Below are 27,771 nucleotides of genomic sequence, written 5' to 3' on the forward strand. Positions count from 1 at the left end.
TTTTATTTTCTTTTTAAGAGGCAATACAAGTTGCCAGTCAGAAAATTGTTTGTATTCAACCAGTGAAACATGAACAAAATGAGTGGGAAGTGAATGAGATGCATGAGACTGCTCACATTTTTACTGTTTGCCTCAATTTCAGATTAATATAGAAATTCAACACCCTGTATGATCCCTTCATATCTTTCATCTGTTGGATATTTCGTATAATAGTTTGATTCAAAGCTGATGTTAAAAAGTCACATCTGATACTGAATACCATTTTGGGCTGAGTGTTTATGACTCTCTCATTCTATAAATCCAAGTCATGCTCATGATTTCTTTTTCTGTTTGCTGATCTGTGTTTACCATTCTTTAAAACAACTGTAAATGTTCCATATTTACCAAAAATAATTACTTCCATTATTTTTAAAAATCCTCATAAAAAGTAAGGTAAAACACTTGAAGTTGACAGAACTAAGATGAACAGCAGCACTGAAAGCACATAAAAATATTTTTCATGTTATCCTATCAGTTTATCCGAAACGTTCTTGTGCTTGACAATTTAGTCAAGCCTAGCACAGCTCTGATATTTCTACAGCTTTGTAAAATTTATAGCAAAATGAAAAAAAAGTCTGATTAGGGTTAATTCACTTTGGGTTTTGCTGATATTCTTTGCTCCTAATTACTAGGAAACATTTACAAAATATTGGGTTATAAACACTCCCTTTTGTCCATTTATACTAGATGGAAAGGCTGAACAGAATCACTGCATAAAAAGGACAGACCCTTAAGGATGTATCAGTAACTCCCAGGCTAGATCAACTTTTAAAATAAAATTATAAGATAGCACATACTTACCTTTTAAGTGTATCAGTAGTAAAATGAAGCACCAAAGAGAGTGCATTGTAAAAAACTGAACTTTAAACAGACTTTAACAGAAAGACCAGTACTCCAGCCAACACTATAACCCGCATATTCAAATAAGACAATATTGCTTTTGGCTATGTATTCTATTGACTTCAAATGAAAAATTAAGTCTGTGCCATGTTCTGTTTCATAATACCGCAATGAAGCTTCAAAATTTGTTCTTAAATATTAGCTCTGGTACCGTCTAATGCTTCTAAGCCTAAAGGACAGTATGGACAAATGTAGGATGAGACATAACCAAGAAGATGAAGCCACAGCAACTACAAAGAGCTTTCAGTCAAACTTTATAAAAACAAATCATGATAACTTGGGGAATCTGTCTAAGACTCATTAATTCTAACTGATATTATGAATTATCATGCAATTGTCACTATGAAAATTGGTGTATTTTGAAAGTTTCTGTCAATGTACTTCCACACCAGAAGACAAAAACCTCTCACATATCCCTCTCAGACCAGGGAAATTTGTCTGTAATTTAAACTTATCAGGTGGCTACTGGGTTGCCAACAGCTTGGAACAAGAAGCTAGAGGGGCATTGTCATGGATGGCAGTCTTGTCAGCTGATGGGGCCCCCAGCCACGATGGATTTCTACTTGTAAGTTGGTGCAGGGTAGCCTGGGATCATGATCCAGGGTCTCCCCTTTACCAGCAATAAGGTGCGATAGGATTTGATGCTGGATCTCACAATCACACCTCCTCCCACGCATGTGTAGCACGGCAGGAGGCATAATAATGTGGATTGCACATCAGATTCTATCACACCTTTACTTGAATATCTAGAGGGGCCTGTAATTCTTAAATTTATGTCTTGTTTAAAAGATAGGAAAAATACTGAGTTGGTGACTCTCAGTACATTCCCCAAGCCATTCATTGGGAGAATATAGATGCTATTTAACCATTCAAACCAAGGTTTATTTGTTTGGAAAAGGAGAGGCTGCCAGAATGCAGTTCTTAGGGTACCTGGTAGGTGTAAAAGATGTAATTCATATGCAACAATTTAGGTAAGGTGCTCAGATTTATCAGTCCAGTTTCAGAGCACAACATCCCCGCAGTGTAGGTTAAGGTAGAGAGAAAAAACCAACTGAAAAAGTAATTACAGATTTTTTCTATCCGAGTGGACCCCAGTTCAGAGTCAACACCTCAAATCTCTGTTCCATACAATGAAACAGACTCTACCTTAGATTTATACTTTAGAGCTGCAAGAGCCCCTCTTCTGCCCATCTATATGTAGACTATAAAATAATTATATCAGTATTAAAAAAGTATGGTCAAAACTAGACACCATCATCAACGAATTAATTCCCTGAAGGTTTCTGGGGGCCATTCCATTTCTCAGTAAGTTGTGTATGATCTTATTTGAGATTCAGAGATGAGATAAATTAACTTAATTTTTATAGTCTATGTTGATACTCTTGCTTTACCGAAAGTTAGCACAATCATCTTTAGACTTGTATTTTTTCAAGACTTCTATTAAATCATCATTAGCTTTAGAGCAGTCCTCATCAAACCATGGTTTGTGCCACCAGCACTGCCTATTCCCAACAAAAATGCTACCTTTTATGAAGACAAGGTTCCTTGGGTAAATTTGATATCTTTTATTAGATCAACCCAAATAGTTGGAGAATAGTTATTAAGCAAGCTTTCGGGTTCAAAAACCCTTCGTCAGGCCTTTTATGAAGGCATTTTCCAACTGTTGAACAACCGCTTTGCATTAATTGCTTCTTGGGATTCTTGTACTTTGAGAATGAGATAAGTTGCCCAAGAAAGTGTCTTTGAATCAAGTAACATATTTCTCTCATAACTCATTATTCCACTGAATTCTCTTTTTGTTGACTACTACTTTGGGGACTGGTTGCATAATTCTTGAGGAAGGCTCCTTATAAGATTCTAATAGATTTTTTTAGAGAAAGGGCAAAGTGGTCACTTCCCCCACACAGTAAAATTTAAAACGATTAGTCTTTAAACCACACATGTGGTTCTATTACTGTATTTACTTGAATCCAAGATGAGGTTATTTCCCCCATCTTGGATTCAAGTATGAGCCAGGGGAAGGGGGGCAGCAGTGGCAGCTGCTGTGGCCCTAACCCAGGGTCAGGGCTGCAACATCTGCCTGCCCCCTCCTGTCACTTACCCTCTGATTCTAGCCCTGCTCCAGTCCAGGGCACAGAGCACATAATTACTTTGGCTTCTGGGCTGGAAGGTAAGCAGTGGTGAGAGAATGTGGGGCAGAACACAGAGATATTAGCAAGAGGGGGTTGGGGAAGAGGTAGTTGAGGGGGCAGATACAGGGGTAGAGGTAGGAGGGCAAGGGCAGCTGCTGTAGCCTGGCTGTGTTCCCCAGGCTGGGCCAGGGCCAGCGGGTCAGTGGCTATGGTGGCGCAGCTAATGTAGCAAGGCAGCAGAGGAGCCATGTGGAGGGGGCATGTGCCACGAGGACAGGCTGTTAATTCATTTAGAAGAAGAGTATTTATTTATTTTTTTATTTCCTTTAATCATAGTAAGTATTGAAGACATGCAAGATACTCAACAGGTTTGACAGTCTGGGGCAGTCTGACTGCCTTCATTTGTCCACTGTAGGGCTGGCTGTTTTATATATCCAGGTCATACCTCCTGGGAGGACAAAGCTAGACAATGAGTTAAAACTCTCACTCAAATTGGACAAAGCCTGCAGTCAGCTTCTCTGTTCGGTGCATTGTGGGAGTGATGCACACCAAAATATAGTCTCCTGTGTGGATCTATGCTCCTCACTTGTTGTCTGCGACACATGTTTCTGTAGTTGCCATCCCCATTATAGCAACATTCACCACCACCTGGTGCTGTTGGCGAGTACCAAAATTGGCTTGTAAAAGTGGTAGAAATGGGGCTGGGGGTCAGTACAATCGAGGCCTTGGAACGTATCCCTATTTGTTGTATTGTAAAGTGGGTTCCCTTTATGCAAATTCGAGTTATGCACTGTTTTCCAGGAATGCATGTACAGCATAAAGCGAGGGAAACCTGTACAGATTTGGGCCTCAATCCTGTGCTGAGTTTTGTGCTGGCTCCAGTACACAAGCCCACAGAAGTTAATAGATACTTGTGCACAACACACTGTCACACTCGATTCTTATTCTCTCAGAGAGTCAAAGGTCTGCCCGAGACTAATGTCCCATTAGGTTAGCGTGGATAAGGCACATCAGTTTCTGTAGTTAATTGTGTACAAGGGTGATGTGACTGGCATTACATTCAGCCACCTTTGAGTCCCCAGCCAAAATGACCAGGTACCATTTACAGTCAGGTAAACTGTGAGCACCCTTCAGCACCAGTCCAGAGCGGGACTCAAACTCATACCCCTGGGGACAAAGGAAGATGCCCCAACTGTTCTGCCACTCTACCCAAGCAAGGTTCTAGATAAGTGTTGCTTAAGCAGCTGCACTGTTGGCGAATGGCTGCTAGCTTCAGGAAAGTGCTCACTAGTTTTAGCAGAATACATTTTGTAAAAAAGAATAAGCTATGAAATCTAGTACAGTAACAAGAAGCAAAAAGTCATTAATCTTGCTTACCAGCTTCTCTCAAACAATATAATGGTAAAAACAAATAACTTACTGTCTTTTCATCATTTTCAAAAGCTTCTCTTGCTTCCTCATAGCTACAGGCTTCTTCTTTGCATTCACGTTCTATGTTCCCTTGCCTTATCTCTTCAAAAAATACATTGGCTCTTGGGTATCTTTTTAAAACAGAGTTAGCTTTGTCCTCTGTTAGGAACACTGAAAGAGAGAGAGAGAGAGAGAGTTGAAGCCATTTCTAAATATTATTGTACAGTCCCAAAACCTCAAGATAAAGCTACCAAAGAAGTTACAATGTCTTCCGCAAAGCTATTTTTAAAGAGTTTTTTTAGCGTAAAAGCATAAGAAAACCCTCCAAATGTTTCTGGCCACAACAAACAATTTTGTGTAGACTTCTGAGTACTGCAGGCATGATGGCACACGTAGTTCAAGTCCAAAAATCAGTTCCACTTCAGTGCAGCACCAATATTCAGGAAAGCAGTCAAGTTCATGGAAATTGAGCACTTCCAAGTCAAGGGGCTTAAGCACATACAGAAGCATGTTGTGAACAGAGTTTAATTTAAGCACATTTCCTTTAATCAGAACTAAAGAGAACAAAAAAGAAGGGGGTATGTTTATGAATTCTCCAAAAGCATGCCAATGCATACCATCCTAAAATGAGCAGAATTTTATACTTTAGTATCCTGTTTATAAACAAAAGTTATAGTCAAGAAAGAGATTTTAATTTAAGAAATCTGCTGCCTAAAGTCTATCTGTTTTCTGAAGCAAGGCTGGAGCTGGCTAGCTACTCAATCTTTTGGGAAGCATATAGCAAATGCTATATGCTTTTGGGAAGCATAATGCTAGGCATGCTCCAAAAAAAGGGGGAAAAACAGCATTAGAAAAAGAATCTAAAATGGAACTGTACGATTACCAGGAAGACTGTATGCCTCAGGTAGGATATTGCCAGCAAACTGACCAAGATCATTTTATGGTTCAAATAAAACTTTAATGAGCGGCCAAATGTTTTACACTAAAAACCTTTACAGTTTAAGTAATTTCTCCCAGGTGTATTTTATCTGTCAAGAGTAAAAGTGCATGTGGATAACCTCTAATTCTGATTTTCTAGTTTATCTTTCCTTTTCATCCTTTCACTAAATGATGGATCTTCTACCTATGACCACAATGCTATTTCTGCCAGGTATGCACATTCATCTTTTCCCCCCAATTTATGGTGCCCTCTAGGCTGAGCTGGTTTTGTGCCTGTTGTGTACGTGCCAGCCTGCAACAAGGTCTGGGATAGTCCAAATCTGCTAGCAAGTGATATTGTTTGGAACAGGGGTCAGCAATTTACAGTCTGTAGAGATGAGGCTTTGGTGTTTGGCATGGGGAGGGAGCTTAGCTTGCGCTGCACATAGTTGGGAAGCCAGCAAGTGGGGAGAAGCAGTGGAGGTGGCTAGGTCTAAGCACCAGCCTGTCTCAGACATGACCTGGGCCATTCTGGGCAAGGTTCCTGACTGCTGGTCTAGAGAGACCAGGCCCATATTTATTCTGAATTAATATTTTTAACTTGAGTGTGATCTGTTTGAATGTTATAGTCTGATATTCAGTTTTAAGATTAGAGACTTTCTACCAACCTGCTTTAAAAATAATTATAATTTTCCTTTGCATTTTTTCATCAAGATGTCCAATACTGTACCAGCACTAGATTCAAATTACTTTCACATGTATTTTAAGCTAGATTTTAGTTTGTTTAACATAAGAAATGTGCTTCTTCCCTTATAATTCTTTCAGGTGAGGGGCAAAAGACGTGCAAGTATTTTTTTCTAATTGCATCAGTATTTGAATATTCGACCCTGAGATACAAAAGAGCCAGGGATATAACTGTGTTCCTGAAACAGATATCCAATTTCATGTGACAGATCAAGTATTTGCATGTGGAAATAGGAACAGATATGTTTTTCAGCATGTTCCAATGGTCAACAAATGTTAGGGGTCTAAAGGTTTGCTTATGTAGAAAGTCAGTGTGCAGTAAGCTAGGATGCAAGATACTCCACATGAACTCTTCATGTGGACATTCTTAGTGCAAGATTTTATTCCATTTTCAAAGTGGAATAAGCTACCTTACACAAAAAACTCCACCCTGGAGTTATCACTGCATAGTTAGTACACTGTACATTCATTCATTCATTGCAGTTTCCTGTGCAGACCAGAATTTTCCCGTACCTGAGAACGCTCTGATGACAGCAACTTCCTGTTTAAGCCAGGGCTTTAAAACTGAGGACTTTGAACTGCAACTGCTGCAGTACCATAGTGTACAACGGCAGATCTATGGGGGCTGTCCTGCCCATGTTTAAATTAGCTCTCTGAATTTGATGACAAGCAGGGGTTGGAAAATAGCAGTGGCATTCACCCTTGGGACCCTGGAGTCATGCCAAAGCAAGGAGCTGCAGTAAGATGCTGATGAGCTGCATGTGCATCACAGCTTAAGGGGGATGGAACTGTACCTTCCATGCCCTCTATGAGTGTTCCCTTGGCATAGAAAAAGACAGGAGATGTCATCTGTCTAGGATCCACGCAATTTAGGACTAAACAATAATTCAAGATACAGTTCTTTATATGAAGAGACTATTCTATAAGGTGGTCCAAACTGCAGCTTTGACAAAGGTGAGGTAGGATTCATTTCTAAGGGTATCATGCTAACTTGGAATGGAATTAATTCATCCTAAAATCCTTCTCAAGGCACCTTGGTTTTAGAAATAAACTTTAATTTCTTTATAACTGAAATGTCTCTCCCAGAACAAAGCAGAACTTTATAAAAACATTTAAATTCTTGGGATAGGGAAAACATAACAACTGGTACTATGTTAAAAATAAGTCTGCATATACCAAATAATCCAGAGTTAAATTGAATTAAAGCTCTACTGTCAAATTGTTATGTAACTAAATCCTCAAATCTCCTATGTTATGCTCAAACTTCAATGCTCTATATAATTTCAAAGGTATGTTAGGACAGAGACTTATCCTCTAGTAAAAACAGTACTACAGGCAGTCCTTGATTTACAACGTTTTGAGTTACAACGGTTCACACTTACATTTATAAACTGACACCTTTTTAACTTTCTGATGTCAGTTTTGACTTTACAACACGATCCAATGCCATGCCAGCGAACAAGTTCACTGCGTCACCTATCTCCCTGGAGAACATCTGTCCAAACTTCCTTGGATGCTTTTTTTAAAAAAGCAGACCAGACTCCAGAAAAACCTGCAGTCAAGACTCCTGAGAAGACTCCAGCCAAGAACCCTTCAAAAACTCCAACAGTCACCTCAAGAAAGTCTTTCCAAAATCAATATGACTGTCATATACAATATAATACATTAATGTAGCTATATTACTAATCTATAATTGATTGAGTACAAAATTCTGGGTTATTTTTGGTGAAAATAGGGTATCGGGCCTTGGTTCAGGAACCAATCCCCTATTTATAACATAGTTTCCTCTGGGAAAATCAGTTCCAACTGATGTTTTGACTTAAGATGTGGTTTTCAGGAACCAAATGTGTTGTAAGTCCGAGGACTGCCTGTACAGATAATTAGAAGTAGTCCAGGTGGGCAACATCTTAAATGTTAATATACCCTTTACTACATGAAACATTTGATTTGATCCATTGACATAATTTCCTTTATGATTAGGATAAACACAAACGGTACCTTCCATTAACATGTAATACCTAGCAACTGCGCATTTTCAAGAAGTAAATCCCTTGAGTCAGTTTCTTTTTACGATCCATGTTTCTGCTGCTGATATTCCTTGTAATATGTACTTTGCAACTGAACCATTGTCCAAGTGAAGCATGTGACTAAGTTTCACCTTTTATCGGACATGAAAACAATAGTGAGAACCAGAGAGAAAGGAAGTAGCAGGCCAACCCTTCTGTCATTCTTTAGGGATTTGCCAAACACAAATAAATGCTGCTTCCTGAATTCCAAAAGGATTAAAAGCTTTATTCATGAAAGTAAATGCTCTGGTTTGCAAGGGAAAGTAACATACTCCAGTTCTTTAAAGTTCACCAGACACAGTCATTGGAAAAATAAAGTACAAATTTGAGCTAAAATACAAGCCCGATAGACAGTAATTCAATCATGGTTTCATCTTTCAATAAGCACTGCTTTTGAATGGTTTACCCACCTCAACCCTATTGTTAGAGGCAAATTTCAAGTGAATTATAAATTAGTCTCATATTGTGAGATATCAGGCATCTCCATTTCTGGATCTGCAAACAGATATCTTTAAAAAAAATTGAAAATTTCAGTCCTTAACTTCTGCAAAGACTGGATGGTCTGCAAAGTGGGACAATGAAAAGATGTTCAAGTGGAGTACCCAGAAACCTAATGCACTAAGCTCTACTAACTGCTTTTGAAGATCTGGTTCTTTAACACCAAATCAGAGTAAACAGGCTCCACCACACACTCAACAGAATTAAGACTATAGGAAGAAGGAAAGGAACTAAACAGCTGCTTATACTCAAAGTTCCATTTTGTATTAAATTTGTTCTTCCTTCAGAAGAACATCATGAAAAATTATGACATTAACTGGAGCTCCTGAAGGCTGCTTGCAGGCACTAAAAAAGTGGTGCTTTACTTTAAACTCGATGCACTCTCGCACCAAGCCCAGCACGTGCCCAGAAAAGGCAGCACATTAGTTGGACCCGACTTGCCCAAAAACTGCATAGATTGGGTGCTTCACTGGAGCTGTTCTGGTGTTTCTATCTAATAGCTGATTGAATCAGCTTTAGGTAAAAGCACAAAAAAGCCCTGTTGAAGAACCCAGTTTATACAGATGCTGCAGAGTCAATTCAAAGTAATGCGCTGCCTCTTCTGGTAAAACACAGGGTTTTTTTTAATACTGCAAGCAGCCGAAAAGAATAAGAAAGAACCAGATGGTCATAGCCAACCAGTTTTCCATTTGTTTTGTGGCCTGTCATTCAATAAGAACATGTTTGGAAGTGAGAAATTATTGTCATAAATTATAAAGAAATATGAATATCCTCTGGAAGTCATTATTCTGTAAGCTTATATTGCCACATGATAGGGGAGCTGGCCTGAAACTGTGATGCACATTTTTTTTTTTTTTTGTTAAACAGAATTTTTCAAATCTACTAGATCTCTACTGGAAGAACAAGGAATAGTTAAATAATTCTTGGGCAATGAAGGAAATGGGTGTCCCATACCATCCACCTTTCTTCACCCAGACAGTACATTTCCTGGCTGACACTCCAAGATATGGGAGTTGGATCCTCTCTGCCAGCCAATGTGTCCAACACCTTTGAAAAGGGCCACTGCCAGCTAACAAGAATTTTTTCCATTCACAGCTGCTCGCTGTAAAGGAGCTCTAGACTCCAATAACTCTGGGGAACTGTTTGGAGAAGAAGACAGAAACAGTGCTAATGTCTCCTTAAGTCAGCAGGTTGCTCAGGAAGGTTATTGTTATCCCTAGGAAGGGAGAAGACAGAGAAAGGAGGACTCTTGACTGGTTGGGTGCCAACAGATATAACACTGAAACTATTCTAAAAATGTTCTAATTGGATACCAGTTCATTCCACAAGTACACTGTCAAAGGTCTAAGTAGAATGGTCAGGTATCCAGGCTGTAGCCATATTGGTCTAGAGGAAAAACCAATCAGGACTCATAGTAGAGGTGGTATCTTTTATCAGACCAACAAGATTTTTGCAAAAAAAAAAAAAAAAAAAAAAAAAGAAATCCTTTAATTGCAAGCTTTTGGGCACAAACACCCTTCATCAGGCATTGGAGAAAAGATTTTAAAAGTTCTCCTGGATACAACATGGATGCCCAACACATGGAAGATATCATATTTTAGCCATTTTTTTTTTTAGTGAAATCTTCATATTTTCCCAAGCAGGAAGCAACTGTGACCACCTGAAACCTGAGACACTGCTCTGGCCTTTGTTTCAAGGTAATTTGCATCATCACAAAACCTCATAAGAGGTGAGAGACTCCATACCAGTTATGAACTGATTGCCCAGAGGAGTTTTCCATCTATTGACTCCTTTGTGAAATCCTATGAAATATGAACTTTCATTTCTACCCAGGAGAACTTTTACAATCTTTACTCCAATGCCCAATGAAGGGTGTTTGTGCACAAAAGTTTGCAAAAATATTGTTGGTCTAATAGAAGATAGCATCTCTACTATGAGTCCTGATTGCTTAAGTAGAATGGTCACCTCTGAGACACTGCAAGGCCACTGAACTGATGTTAGGGTGTGGCAGTGAGTACTCAACCCAACTGTAATTTTCCATTCCCCTTCTAATTAACACCAAGTTCAATAAAGATCCTTTCCTGCACGTTACAAAAATCTGTGTGGTGGTACCCTAACTTGGAGTGCCTGTGGGGGGCAGCAAGGAGGGGTATGTAGAGCAGCGATGCTGCCTGGACCTCTCCTTCTGGGTTCTCGGAGGGCTGGATGCCCCCAAGCTGCCAGAGCTTTTACAGGTTTTAAAGAGAACGTTCGTCCAAGCCACTCAATTTGCTTCAATTCCTGGCAAATAACCATTGTTCAAAGCACTCCAGGCTGATTTGGGTGGACGAGTGGATTGCTTAGACTCCCGGTTCTGTGGGCTTGAGGGCTGGTCAACTTCTGGTGGCAGTGGAGTCTTTGGGCAGCCCCAGACACACAGAGGCAAGGGTTAAGGCAGCCCTTCCACCCCAAATAAGCCTGTGATACCCAGAACCTTGGTCAAGTACTACCAATGGGAGTCAGGTGCAGGCAAAGGAAGTTGAGGCAGTTGAGTTCTGGCTGCATACCACAACAGTCAGGGGAAGGGTAAGATGAGGAGTAGTGGAGTGGGGATGCCTAGAGGACTAAACCACACACTAGTCACATCCACACAACACTGAACTGGTTCACAGACTATCAGTTCAAAATAATACTTGATTATACAGGTTTACTTCTAAAAGGTTTAAAGAGGTTTAAACCATTCTAAGCTAGTTTGTATGTTCGGACACTTGCAGTTTATACTGCATTTAAACCAGTCTAAGTTTTATATCTGTCCATACCTTTCATGTAGCAAGGTAACGGGAAATAAAATACTAAGCAGGAAGGCTGAATATGAAGCCAATTTGAAGGGGCTAGTTTTTGTTCCCTTTCTTCGTCATCTCCATGCAGTTTTACTGGCTTTTAACCATTTAAAAATTCCCTATAAAGAATACAGATTGCAGAAAAGTAGCCCACACTAGAGGAGTGTGCTTTTTTGTCTCTCTCTAATGTCTAGTCCATGTGAGAGTGTAATGACCTATTACTTGTACAAGTTAACTGACGTATGGTTTTAGATCAGGTGGCAGATGCTTACATAGTTATAGCTTCTACGTAAAATTGCCACAGATGGGACTGATGGCTGAAGGCAGTAAATTCTATTTGTTGATCTGAGAAACAGATGAATTTGGGTGGATTATTTAAGTACATGGGCCTGAGAATCAGTCACACAACTCTAAGGTCATGGCCAGGTATTCAGTTGCAGCACCTAAGGATTTTCAAGAAACTCTTCGCAATCTAGTGAAGAATGTATTGCATTCAAAAACTTGTCTAATTTTATTCCAACCATGCAATTGGTCCAATAAAAGATACCATTCCCCAAAATCTTGCATGGTGCTAGAAAAATAATGTTGCAGAGGTCATATGGGTGTTTCAACCCCCTGGCTGAACACAGATGCCTCAGAAGCAAGCTCTCCAGCCAGGGGATGATAGAGAACTACTCCTTGGATCCTGCTGCCCAGAGAAGCTCCATCATTGATAGCCTGTCCTGCCCAGCACTAACAGGCAGCCAGGGAAAGGAACAGACTGTCAGTGAGTAGCTGGCAACTGCTAAAGACAGGCCCTTACCCTGCAGGGGTGGCTAGGGTAAGAAAAACTGCTGTTCTTACCCTCGCCACCCTCAGGTCTTCCCAGAACTGAAAGGGGGGGGGAATGCCTGCTGCACCTTGAACAGTGCCAGGGGAACCCAAGACTGTTAAAGAGGTAGTGGGAATTAGTGGATCCCCCTGAATGCCTGTATGCTCATTATTTATGCCAGGAAAAAGGTATTTTTTCTAGACACAAATGTAATGCCTGTCCATGACCTAAGACCCCTACTAATATGCAAAGTATGTTAAACCATTTATTATTAACTTTTAAATAAATGTTTATTTTTCATTTGCCAGAGATTTTAAAAAGGATTTTAGTTTAGAAATGGCAGCAAGAAGAGCTATATTAGAAAAGTTTTGGAATAGGACAGTAGTTAGAAATGCAGGTGGCTGAAGGGCTTGCAATCAAGGCCGAAGCATCCTGGACACACTGCAAGTCCTGATTTATACAACCGTCTCTAATTTACCACTGAAGTAGTACATTAAGGTCAAAGATCTAAGATTTGGTATTTTCATTAAATATTCATTTACTGACTATTAGACTAGTTTCTAAGCAACAGTTTCATATTCCAAAATGAGCAAGTATTGCAAGACTGACCTTTCACTTAACACACAACATACAATACTACTTTTGTTTCTAGTTTAATAACAAAGAAGTGAGTTTAGAATAAGCCAATAGTCATGAATGGTGAATGCATGTCTCTTTAAATACTGAAAAACCTTTTTTTAAATCTGAAAAGAACATTTAGCTTAATTTAATTTAAAAAAAACTCTCCTTTCTCCCACTATAGTACAAGAATCTGTATTTTAATGATGCTTAAAAGCTAATTAAGAAACACAAACCAGACGCTTTATTGGCCTTGAAGATTTTTTCACATGATATATATAAAATGACATGACTAGTCCATACGGTACATTGTCACTGACACTAGAAGCTGGAACAGAATGAAGCAAAATAATCTGATCAAATACAGCAATTTTTTAAAAATCATTAAGAATCTCAGACTCTTAATGATTGCAGAGACTCTTAATGAGTACAGAGACTATTGGATTATGTACATCTAATTCTTCTTTAGGAATCAATTCAAATGTAGCAGTCCCACATGAAAAGGCATTATTCTTGTCAAAGCAATGTTGATTAAAGTTTACCATTCTCCAGGAAATATTTAATCAATTAAGAATCAGTCAGTGCCCACTGACTTCTCTTAATAGATAATGGAACTGTATTCTAGCACCATTTGGCCATATTAGCTTTCCATGACCACTATCACTAAACAGAGATGATACTCTAATGGTATACAAGTCCGTAAATAATATTTGTGTGTGTGATGCTTCATATATTTTAAATGAAAATGAAATTGAGTTCACTTTGGCTTTTATTAGCGTTCAAGATAACAGCATATATTTGAGTTAGAAAACCTAGAACTCCTTTGATGGGAGGGCATCACCCAGAAAGTGTAAGATTTCCAGGATACAAAAAGGAAAATATGAATAGTAGTTGTGCAGGTGGTTTTTTGTGCGTTTGTTCTAATATCAGTCACTGGATTATAGGGAGGAAGTTAACAGATTTTCACAAGTTATAGCTCTCTTTTCTGGACCGAAACAATTACCACAAGCTGTTTTCTTGGTGGGTTTTTTTTTTTTTTTATATACAAATATGGCACTAATATTCCTTCTATAGAAGTCCTGGGAGAGATGCATTATGATGATGCTTATTGCCTGTTTAAGTATCAACTAGCAATTGTAGTCATGCAAACCACAATCTGTCACAACCATGTAAATATTAGCCACCCGCATGTCTTCCTCTACCAGTTAAGACAATTCCCAAAACAGATAAAGGGGAAAAACACAAGGAATTCTAGCACTGGGGTCTCAGCAAGCATAACTAAAGAGAAAGGACTAAATAAAGTAAAATAGAGAATACTGTAAGTGAAGTGGACACTGTAAAACTCTGTGATCAGTTTTTGTGCAGACAAAGGGAAAAAAAATCAAAATTGCTTTGGTGCTACACAAACTATCCACAGGTACAAACAGAACTAAATAAACTAAATAAAAATAAATCCATTTTGCTTTTGGTTTGAAAAATATTATTATCATAGATTTATTTTGCCAACTTCTACTGAAGTTTGTGTGGATGTACTTGAATTTTATAATTACCAACAAAACCTGGTGCTTTCCTATACATTCACATTTTCTCAAATCCTTACTTCATTCTCAAATGCACTTCCTTGCAGCACTCAGTGTGTTATGTAATAATAAACATTAAGGGCTTTAATGTAAGAGCACACTATAAATGGAGCATTTAAAATCATTCTTTGTGTATTACCATTGATATTGTTAAAGGGAACAATAACATCAGTTGTATTTGTTTGCTGACTGCCAAGGAAATGAGTGATACAAAAAAAAAAAAAAAAAAAAATCAGCGCCATGATATCTATTCATATTATGAATCAAAATGGGATGGAAAACAAAACACTATAAAAAGCAAGCAAATGTGCTATCCATAAATTATTAAAACATTAAAAGTATGTTTTGCTTTATGTCTTATTTATCTGAAAGTTTCCACACAGCAAGATGTATAAAGTCACTGTGTATTAGAGAGTCCCATAAGTTCAAATTATGTCAATTGAAGCAGAGTGATTACTTTCACCTGCTCTCCAAATTGTATGTCTGTGCATCAAAGACCTGTCAACAGGAGCAGTGCATGCTAGGAACCAGTATGTGGAAATGTTGATCCTGGTGAGAATCAGAAACAAGCAGACATCTACAGCAGAATTCTGTGAAGTCTGCCACATGCTGAAAATAAATGTTAAGTAGTACACATTTCTGAAAGTTTAATTAGATAAATTTACATTGCTGAACAGTAGTTGGGCTCTGGCTTGTATGGAAGTCCTTAAAATTATGAATATAGTGTATACATCCAAGTCATCGCTTAAACTGACACCAACAAAATTAGTCAGGCAGACAAAATTGTAGGTCTGTGTAAAGCTATATGTACAAACATCATACAGTTCATTTCTTTAATGTCAGTTTCTTACAGTATTTGCAAAAATATCCACACCAGTTTAGGGTTACTAACTAACTATCCATACTATAGGTAATAACTGAGGCATAAGTGTTCTTTTTAAATATCCCATTAAAAGGCGCACTGCTCTTCAGTAGACATATGGGAGATGCAGATGGTAGAAGTGAGTTAGCCAAGGTTTAAAAAGGGAATTGATATGCATAAAGTAGATGGCTAGAGTATGCACTGAATAACTTTGCTGCTTATTTCTTTACTTTGTTTGCATAGTATTTTGCTGTGTCCCGGAAACCTGCACTCACTTTCAATGACAAGCAAATTTCACCCACCCAACCTTTAAACATTTGTGCGCACATGTTTTATACGATGAAATGATAGGTGGGCATTGGACCTGTATGTAAGACAGAAAGCACAGAATGATCAGAAATAGGGACAGGAGGATGGGAGGTTTTGTGCTGGGCAGGTGGGAGGAAAGGACAAAGAAGGGGCTGGAGTGGAGAGGCAGAAACTCCACTTTGCCTAACCCCAAGGCTATCATCAAAATACAGACCTTATCCCCTACATTCCACTATCCCTGGTCACTTGCAGCAGACAATAAACCTGATGAAATAACCCAGAATGTATTTAGATATAAAAGTTCGAAAATGGCTCGTGCTCCAAGATGTTATGATAATGCATATTTATGTAAAGTTTGGAGTTTGTTGGGAATTTTGTCTGTTTACCCTGGCAAATTCAAAGGAGTTCATGGAAAGACAGGGCAAAATTTCAAGAAGGTAACTTAAGCAGTTTCTCTCCATTCATTTCTTTTTCTCCTGAAAACCCCCCAAAATTTAGAGAAAATGGAATTACCTGTTGAAGAGTTATTGTGCCAAGGTGAGAAACAATTCAATTAAAGTATCCAATAAAGGAAATTTAGTCCATCTTTAAATCAAGTCATAGACCAATGTTAACCAACACATAGCCCTCCATAAATGAGTTTATAATGTGCCTGCTATTCTAGTATTCACTTGATAATGATGCCAGAAGTGTATTATGGCTATTACTTCCAAGTGGGAACATGATGAACGATTGTTCAGACAGAAAACACCACTTTTCAAGTAGCAGAAAAAGGACCTGATAGCAAAAGGGGGCGGGGGGGGGGGCGGGGGGCGGAGTTGTATTTGTTTAACAGACACTGAAACAAAGTAGAATAGTTATAGCAAGCTCACATGCTCAGCACCATGTCAACATACACTTACCACTCCCCATGGTGATCAATGCCCAGGCAAGGAGCTAGAAATTGCTGAGTCTGTAACAAAAGAGTGAAAGCTGTTGTCAATTTTGTGAAGAACTATTAACAGAGAGATTCTTCCTGGCCTTCAGTGTGACTGCGTTTCTTTACTGGAGTCATAAACATCCACAAGCAACAGAACAAGCAATAGATCAAATATAGCTTCTTCTCTGAAATTCAATACCACCAAATAAAGCCTTATTTTAAACAGCAAAGGGGGGAAAAACCCACCTCCCCATCTGTATACAGTTCTTATTAAATGGTGGCCACCTTTGGAAAATTTGAAAAACAAAACATAGAAGTGTTGTTACTATGCAAAGGCACCGTCATAAAAAAAGATGATGGAATTCTGCTTATGAATTCCATCTACTCTGTGTACCTGTTCTCTGTGCAGCCTAACTTGACATTTATTCTGCTTTTCATCGAAGCTTTTTATGCTATATCCAAGACAAAGTTCATTCAGCAGAGTGTGCTGAACTGACTTATTAGTTCCAGTCCATGGATCAGGTTTTAAAAGTTAGGGGCAAACAAGGGTCTTTCAGCCATGACAACAGAATGTTTACACAAAGTCTGAGGGCAGATTGATACCCGGCACAGAGTGCTGAAACATGCAGTATAGTATATATTCACATCCCGAGGTGCCAGATACTGTTCTTGGGCCTTTTAAAACTGGGGCCTGTAGTTTGTCAGTGAAATGGCCAACAAGAACTTGCACATACTTTGTTTTTCCTCTAGAAAAGAAAACAAACAGGAAAGTCCCAAGATAAGGGAAGAACCTGGCTAGAGGTTCTTGCACCTGCATGGCAGAAAGCTAGAGAGGAAGCCACCTGCAGAGAACAGGAGTCAGTAAACCCACACACAACACAAGGGCAAAAAAGATTGATTCTGAAAGGCAGTGAGACTTGTGGGGTTTCTTTTGGGCTTTTTGAGTCAGAGTTCCACAATAAGAAATCCAATGGCAGAAAAGAGGTAACTGGCTCCCCTGAATGTCAGATCACCATTCAACAGTTTTAAGGCCCTTTTATAATAACTAAACCTTTAAGTAATAAAGTCTACTGTCATATTCAATATTTTTGCAGGGAAAAGCATGGAAAGGCCTTTTATTTATTTGCTTTATGTACTGCCCTTCGCAAAAAATGCCCAGAGTGGCTTACAATGAAAATGAGATACTAATAACTGATAAAATATTAAAATAGTGAATGATAAAGGAATTCCCCAAAGAATTCCAGAAAACCCCTGAAACCCCACTTACTAAAAGCCTGCCCAAATAACGTCTTGCAATGCTTCCAAGTTTAGGCTCTGGTAGACACGACGTTCCAAAACTAAGGAACAATTGAAAGCAACCTCCTATACATTTTCACTAAAAGAACTTGGTGCAGTTTTAGGCCTGCTGCCATCTATCCATTTTTATTATGTTCTATAATAAGGTAAATGTGCATTTTTAACAGATGCAGTAATGCCAACTCTTACGAAAAAAAAAAATCACAAGACTCCTGATTTCCACGTCTGATTAACTCTGACTCGTCATCTCCTGATAGAGAGATCAAATCTCATGATTTTTTATTCTGACACATGTAGAGAGCACCAAGCTGGTAAGAGGGTAAAGGGGGAGGGCAGGGAGGGGCAGATCACAGTGACAAATGGGGCAGCGGCAAGTCATGCAAGAGAGCCATGGGCGGGGGGTGTGTGTGTGTGTCTTACTCCCAAGCCACAGCCCCCCCAGCCCTGCTCTTGCCCCTCACTCAAGAGACCTATGGGCAGGGGTGTGTGTGTGTGTGTCCCTTACTCCCAAGCCACAGCCCCCCCCCCCCCCCCCCCTCCCCAGCCCTGCTCTTGCCCCTCACTCCTGACCCATAACACCCTGCATCCTGCCAGGGTGTGCGGGGCCAGCCCCCTCCCCAGACTCCAAATCCCCCCCACACACCTACAGCCCCACACACTTCAAGAACAGTACCTCATGCTTTACATTTCAAAGCCCTTGATTTTTAAGAGTTTGTCTTGTGGTTTTTGACATGGTGGGGTTGGCAATACTGCAGATGTAACTGGTCAATATTGTTTGAGTTTTTTTGTAAGTGTCCTTTAAACACTTACGATTTGGTGTTAATATTAAACTGATATTAGTGGGTACTGTTAGTCTTGAAACTCCTTTCAAACCCATTACGTTTTCTGTTATAAATAACCTTGTCTTATGTGAGACAGAGTACTTGATTTTTGTCCCTTTAAAAGGAAAACCCTGCATTCCGTATAAGCCTACCACAGAATAGTCTGTGCTTTAATGACTGAGTTAAGAATCTGGAGCCACCCACCCCACACAGAAATAAGTGCTCAAGCTGCAGTAGAGTCTGTCAATTCCAGACTGGGCCCATCAGCCATCTTCAGACCCACAGCTAAAACAATCATGGAACACAGTCATCTTCAACTGTGAGGGACTGCCAAAGACGACAGACCACAGAACCTAGATGCAAACTTTAACTGAATCAAGAATTTGACATGCCTGTTGTCTTTCATAGTTTCATAGTGCTTAGGGTTGGAAGAGACCTAAATAGAACAGGTCCGGCGCCCTGCCCCAGGCAGGAACGGGTGCCTCAGTCATATCACCCCAGCCAAATATCTGTCCAGCCTCCTCTTGAAGACCCCCAAGGTAGGAGAGAGCACCACCTCACTTTGAGCCCATGCCAGAGCCTGTCAATTTACTTTGTACCCTGTTTCATAGATTGTAGTCAGAAGGTACCACAAAGGATCGTGTCTGACCCCCTGCCCCTGGCAGGAAAGAGGACTTAGGTCAGATGACCCCAGCCAGGTGACTATCGAGCCTCCTCTTGAAGTTAGGTGATAGCACCACCTCTCTTAGAAGCCCATTCCAGATTCTGGCCACCCTCACAGTAAAAAATTTCTTCCTAATGTCTAACCTGAATCTACTCTCCACTAGTTTGTACCCATTATTCCTAGTTACTCCTAGGGGTACTCTGGTAAATAGTGCTTCTCCAATTTCCTGTTGTCCCCTCTTGATAAACTTATAGGCGGCTACAAGGTCTCCCGTCAGCCATCTCTTGTAAAGGCTGAAGAGATGCAGATCCCTCAACCTCCCCTCGTAGTGTCTTTCACAGAGGTCACTAATCATGCAAGTGGCCCTCCTCTGAACCCTCTCCAGATTCTCCGTGTCCCTCTTGAAGTGCAGTGCCCAAAACTGGACACAGTACTCCAACTGCGGCCTGACTAGTGCTGCATAGAGGGGGAGCATCACCTCCCTCGATCTGTTGGTCATGCATCTGCTAATGCATGACAAGGTCCGATTGGCCTTGTTGATGGCCTCATTACACTGCCGGCTCATGTTCATCTTGGAGTCAACGATGACTCCAACATCCCTCTCAGCTGCTGAGCTGCTGAGGAGGTCTTCCCCCAACCTGTAGGTGTGCTGGGGATTCCTCCTCCATAGGTGGAGTAGCTTCCATTTATCTTTGTTGAACTGCATCCTATTTCATTCTGCCCACTGATGCAACCTGTCCAGATCGGCCTGTATCTGCTCCCTGCCCCCTGGTGTGTTAACTTTATCCCATAACTTGGTATCATCTGTGAACTTGGAGAGGGTGCTCTCCATACCCTCATCCAAATCACTGATAAAGATATTAAATAACACCGGTTGAACGACCGAACCCTGCGGGACCCCACTGCCCACCTGCTTCCAGGCTGAGAATGACCCATTCACCACCACTCTCTGGGTGCGGTCCCTAAGCCAGTTGGCCACCCACCTGACTGTGTAAGCGTCCACTCCACAGCCTGCTAGCTTCCCTATGAGAATAAGATGCGAAACTGTGTTGAAGGCCTTCTTAAAATCCAGGTAGATGACATAGGCCTCAGCTCCTGTGTCAAGGCAGTGTGTGACCTGATCGTAAAAGGCTATAAGGTTTATCAGGCAGAATCTACCTGTGACAAACCTGTGCTGGTTGTTGCCCTTACGCCTTTTTGAAAAATAATAAAAGAATATGGTATTAGCATTTATTTCACATAAATGAAAAAAGATCTGTTATTCACAGATTCATAGATGCTAGGGTCAGAAGGGACCTCAACAGATCATAGAGTCTGACCCCCTGCCTAGGCAGGAAAGAGTGCTGGGGTCAGATGACCCCAGCCAGATGCTTATCCAGCCTTCTCTTAAAGACTCCCAAGGTAGGGGAGAGTACCACCTCCCTTAGAAGCCCATTCCAAATTCTGGCCACCCTTACTGTGAAGAAGTTTTTCCTGATGTTTAGCCTAAATCTGGTCTCCCTCAGTTTGGAATCACTGTTCCTTTCTACCCCAAGAGGTGCCCTGGTGAACAGAGCATCTCCGATCCCTTGCTACATCCCCCTAATGAATTTGTAGGCAGCCACAAGATCACCTCTCAGCCTTCTCTTGCAGAGGCTAAAGAGGTCCAGGTCCCTCAGTCTCTCCTCATAGGGCTTGGCTTGCAAACCCTTAACCATATGAGTAGCCCTCCTCCAGACCCTCTCGAGGTTATCCACATCCTTCTTAAAGTACAGCGCCCAAAACTGGATGCAGTACTCCAACCGTGATCTGACCAATGCCGCATAGAGGGGAAATATCACCTCCTTGGATCTATTTGTCATGCATCAGCAGACAAATAGCTAAGTGTGGTTAGCTTTGCTGATGATTTCATCACACTGACAACTCATGTTCATCATCTTCATCTATGACTCCGAGATCCCTTTCTGCTTCTGTGCAGCTGAGAGGGTCATTTCCCAGCCAGTAGGTGTGCTGGATACTGTTACACCCTAGGCACAGCACTCTGCATTTGTCCTTGCTGAACTGCATCCTATTGTGTTCTGCTTACTTTTCCAACCTGCTCAGGTTTGCCTGCAATCACTCCCTACCCTCTGGAGTGTGCACTTCACCCCACAATTTAGTATCATCCGCAAACTTGGACAGAGTACACTTCATGCCCACATCCAAGTCACTGATGAAGATATTGAAGAGTACAGGTCCAAGGACCAAGCTCTGCGGGACCCCACTGCCCACCTCCTTCCAGATCGATACCGATTCATCCACTACCACTCTCTGGGTGCGACCCCCAAGCCAATTTGCCACCCATCAGACTGTGTAATCATCTAAGTCACCGCCTCTTAATTTATTTATAAGAATGGGATGAGATACCGTATCAAAGGCCTTGCTAAAATCCAAGAAAATGACATGCACTTCCACTCCTGCAGCTAAGCGTTTTGTAGCCTGGTAATAAAATAAAAGCAGGTAAAAGTCAGGCATGATCTACCTGCTACAAATCCATGCTGGTTGCCCTGCTGCATTATTTTTCCCAACGGACTCACACAAATATGATCCTTTATAATCTTTTCCAAAGACTTTTCCAAGGATGGAGCTGAGACTGACTGGTCTATAATTACTCAGATCCTCTTTCCTCCCCTTCTTGAAAATAGGGACAACACTGGCCCTTTTCCAGTCTTCCGGGACCTGACCCAAGCACCACGAGCACTCAAACAGCTGTACCAGTGGTTCTGCTATGACACGGGCCAATTCCTTCAGCGCTCTCATCTGAAGCTCATGCAGTCCATCCCAGTGACTCTGCACCAAGCACCAAGTCAGCATTGACAGTTGTCCCTAAGAACCCGTTAGGAGACTGTCACGGGCGGGGCTCTACAGGAGGGCCGTGATGGCCTCAAAGCCCCCTCCCCTCAGCCCAAGGGCACCCTTGGATTCTCGCCTGCCACGTCTTTATGTTCCAGTGTATTAGGGAGGCTGCCTCACGTCTTCTTGGACACGGTTACTTCTGGCCCCGTGAACTCCTGGACTCTTCATGGGTCTCACTCTATGATGGGTGCTTCAGGGGCACCCTAGCCTTAAGGGCTATGCGTGGCTCCAACCACCCCTTATACCACGCCCCAAGCCTCGCAGCTGGAATGGACGTTGTTCCGTCTCTCTCTGTCTCCTTCCGCGCCCCCTCTCGGGGGCCCTCTCTGCAATGCCGCCCCCTCTCGGGGCTCGCCAGTAAGCTGTCCCCTTCTCCGGGGCTTGCCAGTAAGCTGTCTTCTTCTCTGGGGCACCACGCCCGCACTGGGCTTCTCAACTGCCCCTTCTCTGGGGCTGAGGTCTATGCACCCCAAATGCTGTGCCCTCACTGGTGATGGGGTCCTCACACTCCACTGTGAGTCCCCTATGAGGCCTCCTCCCTAATAGCCTCACCCAAACCACTGGTGTAACAACAACACAACAGAAACTCGAGCCTCTTGGCTATAATGTAAACATAAGCCACCTGGCTATAACAACACTTGGCCTACTGGGATTCTTCATCCCACAGCCTTATCATGTGCTGCTCTTTCAGCAGGCTTCTCCTCTCTTTTGCAGCAGAGAGCTCCTTCTTCTTGGGCTGCTGGCAGGGAACTGCCTCTGGCCTCAGCTCCTTGGGTTTATAAAGGGAGCCAAGCCCTGCCCCTTCTGGTCAGCTGACCTATTGGTTGCCCTGGCAACCCACAGCTGGGCTCCTTATACCCTGGTAGGGCTCTTTCTCTAGCAGTTTTCCGCTCTTTAGGAGCAGGGCACCTCGGTGCCCTGTGACAGAGACTTATCTTGAGCCCTGTTCAGGAGGCAAAAAACTCATTGAATAGCTCAGCCTTGTCCCCCCTGTCTGTCACTAATTGCTCCTTCTTGTTCAGTAGGGGTCCTATGCTGCCCTGTTCCTTCCTTTTACTCTCTACATACCTAAAAAAAGACTTTTTGTTGTCTTTAATTTGTCTTGCCAGCCTCAGCTCTGTAGTTGCTTTGGCCTTTCTAACTGCCTCCCTGCTCCTTGATAGCTTCCTCCCTGCTTCCACTGCCTACATGCCTCTTTTTTGCCCTTAGGCTCTCCTATTTTAGCATGTCATACTCCTAAAGCCTCACATCTGTGTGTGTAGCAGATTAAGCTATTCTGAGTGGATGTTTATCAATTCTTTAACAAAATATTCCAATAAATATCTATTATTTATTTAAGGCCTAAAATACTTTAGATTTCTTATAATTTTATCCTATAATTTATTGTTAGATACTTTAATAGACATAAGAACCTGGGAAGATATATCTGAATCAGACACAATAGATGGTACAAGAAGACAAACCATGTTATACTATTTCAGTTTAGTCTCTTTCTAGAATCTATATCAGTTCCTTCAAACAACACTATCTACCCCAAAAAGCTGTACTGCTCTTAATACTGCAGATGTAGTCATATTACACAGTTTATTTAATCTTCAGGAATAGTAACAAACTGTAAGACACTTCGGAGAGGTGTACAATTTTTTTTTTTGTTTGCATTACTTTTGGGACAGTGATGTGCCTAGTATAGAAGCCTGAAACTACTTAGATGAGATATCTGAAAATGAAGTTAAATGGTTGCAATCCAACGGTTTACTTAAAGGACTAGTAGTTCTTGCCTTTTACATGTTTCCAAAATTGTGTTTTGAAGAGTCCTTTTCTTTTTTGCTACTTGGCAGGAAAGAAAAATCTCTTTACACAACCTTGACACATCTTTGTACATCTATCTCTACGTATGAATGCATCAATCCAGGAATTGTTCAGTTGGAGTCCTGTTTTTGCTTATGACACCTTGCACATTCTTGTTTATAACCTCAAAATTTTAGCATGTTTTTAGTATTCATGGCTAGGTGTGGTGGGGTCCAACTGTGGGGGGACAAAAATTAAATCTATTAACTGATGCTTTCTTACTCTAGTCTGCAGGTGAAAAGTCTAATTTTCATGGTCCCCAAAACACTTGTTTCACCTCCAAATTAATTTTTCATTCCCCACAACTTTATATTTGCAGCTGGCAGGCCCATGGCTCTTTCCCTTTACTCCAACATACAATATACCAGATTTACTCAAATATAAGTTGAGTTTTTCCCTCCTCCAATCAATGTGGGGAAAAAAGCCCCACATCTTACATTCAAATACAAGGAACTTTCATTAAATGCACTGTCTATCATCAAACTGCTGCCAAAAAGCAGCATATGCTCAGCAATGGAAGCAAACTACGAAGCTGATAGCACCCAACACTGAGCATGACTATAAAACACATGCCCCATATTGGGCAAACAGACTGATGGGAACTTTTTTTTTGGTGGTTCTTTTCAAGGAAACTGGCAGGTGTTCCTTCCACAAGGAAATGGCACCGGGCCTGAAAGTACGAAAGGGCTGTAATACCTTTATGGTACTCTCCCCAGATGCAACAATCTGCCCACACTGACAAAGAAAGCTATTAGATCCAAGTCTTTAACACATTCTCACAATGGGTCCTAACGCAGTTCGACCGAATCTCTATAAAGTTACTGTGGATAAAACAAGGGGCCTTGAATCTAGCCATAGGATTTGCATCTCACTAACAAAGAAAACAGATTACAGACTATGTGATTAGAGAATTTACAATGCTTTGAAAGACATTTTTCCCTAAGAAGTCAGTTTTATCCCCAACTAGCAGATTATGACATAGAAAGAGACAAATAAACTTTCCGCCTTGTGTTCTGAATAAAGCTCAAATTAGCGTGGCTTTTTGTATAGTATGTTGTTTATAACTCAAGAAACCAATATTTTAATTTTATTTAATAAAGTTGAAAATCTTTAGCACTTCATACATCTGTTCCCTTCACATGTGCCATATCATGAGTATCCTTAGGTTTCCCATCCTACCATTTTCTACTCTCCCAATTTTAAAACCCATTGGGTGATAGTCAGTCACGGAAAGTTATCCACAATGGCTGTGACACTCCTAACTCACAGGACTATCTGCTGTGAACTACATCAGCCAGATGTCTCTCTCTGAAAGCAATTACCCTTATTTGGGATGATTTAGGCTGTCTTTAATACTTCACTCTTACGATGAATAATTTTGGCATGGGTTTCAAGAAAAAATTTTAAATCTCATAGTCATGCTCAAGCAGCCACAGCTGGGCAGCTGCCTGCTGTGCGCCTAGAAAGAAACATCTACTCTTACGTCACTCTTGCTCTTCATATGCAAAACCATTCTGGCAGAAGCAGTGTAAGAAACAGTCTAACCAGGTGTCCTTTTCATTATGGTGTTTGTGTGTTAGTACAGCATAAACTTAGGGTATAAACAGATGTCACCAAATAAAGCCGATCAGTTGCGGGAAGACATGTCCTGCCATAACTGGTCCACTTCATGCAGTACATGAGTAAAATGCACATCCTCCATTGTTCCTGATCAGGCAAGGACCTAGTAGGACAATGTGCAATGTGTTCCTGGCTTAGAGAGAAGAGCCCTGGAGATTCCCCAGAGGATGTCTCTGTAATGCAGGAAAAGCCAGGCCTCCTCAGAGATACCAGAAATTGCCCAGGATGCATTTCTGAAAGAAAACAAGGCAAGCAAGGTGAAGGCCAGAGCTTGAGGGACTCCATCCTGTGTATAATTCCTTGGGAGACGCAGGATCGAGGCCTTCAAATCCCAAGAGGGCCTGCCCAGGGCAGCTGGAGCATGGAGGTAGTCCTGGGCTACCCATGCTTTTGCGTCAAAAGCAAACAGACATCTGCCACAATAAAGCAGCAGAAACTATATCACCTTTGCTGCACCCATAAATTTTGGGCATGTGTGCTGCAACAAGGGATATGGACATCTGTTTGCTTAAAAAAAAAAAATTATGGCACAAAGCTGACGCTGTTTCCACCCTTAGAGGAAAAAGCAGCATGTGCATGTGCACACACACACAAATGTGAAGTGATAATATTTTGTTTCTGCTTTTCTCCAAATTTAGAAAGCTACCTTAATGGTAGGGATTGATTTGAGCATATTTTAAACTATCAGTCCAAAAAACAAGGATTTAAGGAATGGGTAGCCCTCCCCCACCCCCCAAACTAAAAACTCTCCCTTTTTTTGTAATATGAAAGGGTACATGCACCTCCTGTCCTTGATATACACTATTAGAGATTTCTATTCTTTGAGTTACTGATAGGTAAGTAGTTTTCTTTCACATAATAATTATAGCAGATTATAAAACCCAAGGTGTAGTAGCATCTACTACTCCATTTATCCAAGCTCCTTTCCTCCCCCTTTCACTTTCTTACATACATCCACCCACCCACCCACTTGCCCTCCCACAAGTATCCCTAGTTCTCATGTCCAGGTCCAGAAGTATTCAGAGGCAGTAAAACATACAGTATTATGGAGTTTTACTTATACCCCCCCACAAAAGCAACACTGATACTTTCAGGAAATCCTCTATGGAGAGGCGTCCCGAACAATTTGTACTTTGGGGTAAAGCTGTACAATCCCTTAGCTTTGATTCTAGAAAAAGTAACTAGTAGTTGAGGTAGGCAGAAGAGACTTCTAAACAGTTAAGCAGAGTGTGAAATTCACACTTCAATAGCTAGCTAAAATATCTGTCTACAGGCTTTTCACCAAGGGATTTTAACTATTTACCTGCCTGCTGGTACAAAAGAAAGGAAATTATACTCTAACTAAAAATATAATGAATCAATGGGGCACGTAATAATGTAATAAGGGTGTGCTAGGAAGAAAAAACAGGCTACTGTGAAATCATGCTATTTACTAGGCACAATTTTGCATTCACTTTACTAAACGGAGAGTAGTGACAGCCCTACTTGGAGATAAATGTTTACTGTAAAAGTGTCAAATATATTAGGCACTCCCAGCTACACATTTTCTTTTTCTATATAACTACTGAAATAGCTTTTTCTTGCTGCTAAAAAGGCATAACCTATGTCCATAATAAATATGCATGTATACATATATACAAGAAAATGTGAATCTTGAGTCACAAACTGGTTTTAGTATTAGCAAAATACCTTGCTGGATAAAGTATTGTTAGTCAGGCTTTGTTGAACTAGGCACACTGTTTAGGACACGTGCATGGTTGTTAGTTGGTTTTGCCTCATTCTGGATACCCCTGCCAGGAATAGCTGGCCAGGGCGCTGGGCTCTATGAGGAATAGCAGTGGTGGTGGGTGGGCCCCGCTTCTTATGCCTACCCCCTGCCTAGCTCCTCCTGCCAGCACTTGGGCAGGGAGGAGGCTACAATGTTACACAGTGGAAAGGGGTGCAAGTATACCACAGTCCCAGGATGTGCCCCTGCTACCAATTAAGCATCACTTAAAAATTCAGGGAACCACAGGCCATATGT

The 27,771-nt window shown here is 41.1% G+C and overlaps 1 protein-coding gene across 3 annotated transcripts in view; it reads right to left on the reverse strand.

The window, feature by feature from the left end:
• PRRG1 (proline rich and Gla domain 1) overlaps positions 1-27,771 on the reverse strand; it is a 56,153-nt gene that overhangs the window by 10,943 nt on the left and 17,439 nt on the right. For 2 of the 3 annotated variants that reach the window (XM_019486274.2, XM_059720814.1), the window contains exons 2-3: positions 16,609-16,658; positions 4,492-4,652 (exon numbers count right to left, since the gene is read on the reverse strand). In XM_019486274.2, coding sequence (XP_019341819.1) covers positions 4,492-4,652; positions 16,609-16,618 — 171 coding nt within the window. In that variant the 5' untranslated portion in view covers positions 16,619-16,658. The remainder of the gene's footprint in view (positions 1-4,491; positions 4,653-16,608; positions 16,659-27,771) is intronic. The other variant, XM_059720813.1, reaches the window with a different exon arrangement.

This window comes from Alligator mississippiensis, chromosome 1, assembly GCF_030867095.1.
Source record: "Alligator mississippiensis isolate rAllMis1 chromosome 1, rAllMis1, whole genome shotgun sequence".
Classification (NCBI taxonomy): domain Eukaryota; kingdom Metazoa; phylum Chordata; order Crocodylia; family Alligatoridae; genus Alligator; species Alligator mississippiensis.